This window comes from Eimeria mitis, genomic scaffold, assembly GCF_000499745.2.
Source record: "Eimeria mitis Houghton genomic scaffold, Emh_scaff2650, whole genome shotgun sequence".
Classification (NCBI taxonomy): Eukaryota; Apicomplexa; class Conoidasida; order Eucoccidiorida; family Eimeriidae; genus Eimeria; species Eimeria mitis.
In genome coordinates, this window is record NW_013570993.1 from 903 (window position 1) to 1,164 (window position 262).

The 262-nt window shown below is 52.3% G+C and overlaps 1 protein-coding gene across 1 annotated transcript in view; it reads right to left on the minus strand.

Moving 5' to 3' along the window:
* Positions 1 to 220: 220 nt before the first annotated feature.
* The window catches only part of EMH_0056820 (uncharacterized protein), a gene marked incomplete at both ends in the record, with an annotated part of 1,331 nt that continues 1,289 nt past the window's right edge, over positions 221 to 262 (minus strand). Inside the window, one exon of the mRNA XM_013497402.1 lies at positions 221 to 260. Coding sequence (XP_013352856.1) covers positions 221 to 260 — 40 coding nt within the window. The remainder of the gene's footprint in view (positions 261 to 262) is intronic.

Sequence of the window (262 nt, forward strand, 5' to 3'; positions counted from 1 at the left end):
AGCAGCAGCAGCAGCAGCAGCAGCAGCTGCTGCTGCTGCTGCTGCTGGTGCACATATATAGCAACAGCTGCTGCATGCATGCATGCATGCATGCATGCATGCATGCATGCAGCAGCAGAAGCAGCTATATAGATAGGTAGTGTTTATAGTTCGTTTACTTATACTGATGCTCCCCCTTAGCAGCACTTCTTCCTGCTGCTGCTGCTCCCGCTGCTGCTGTTCATGCTGCAGCTGCAGCAGCTGCTGCTGCAGTTTCAACATA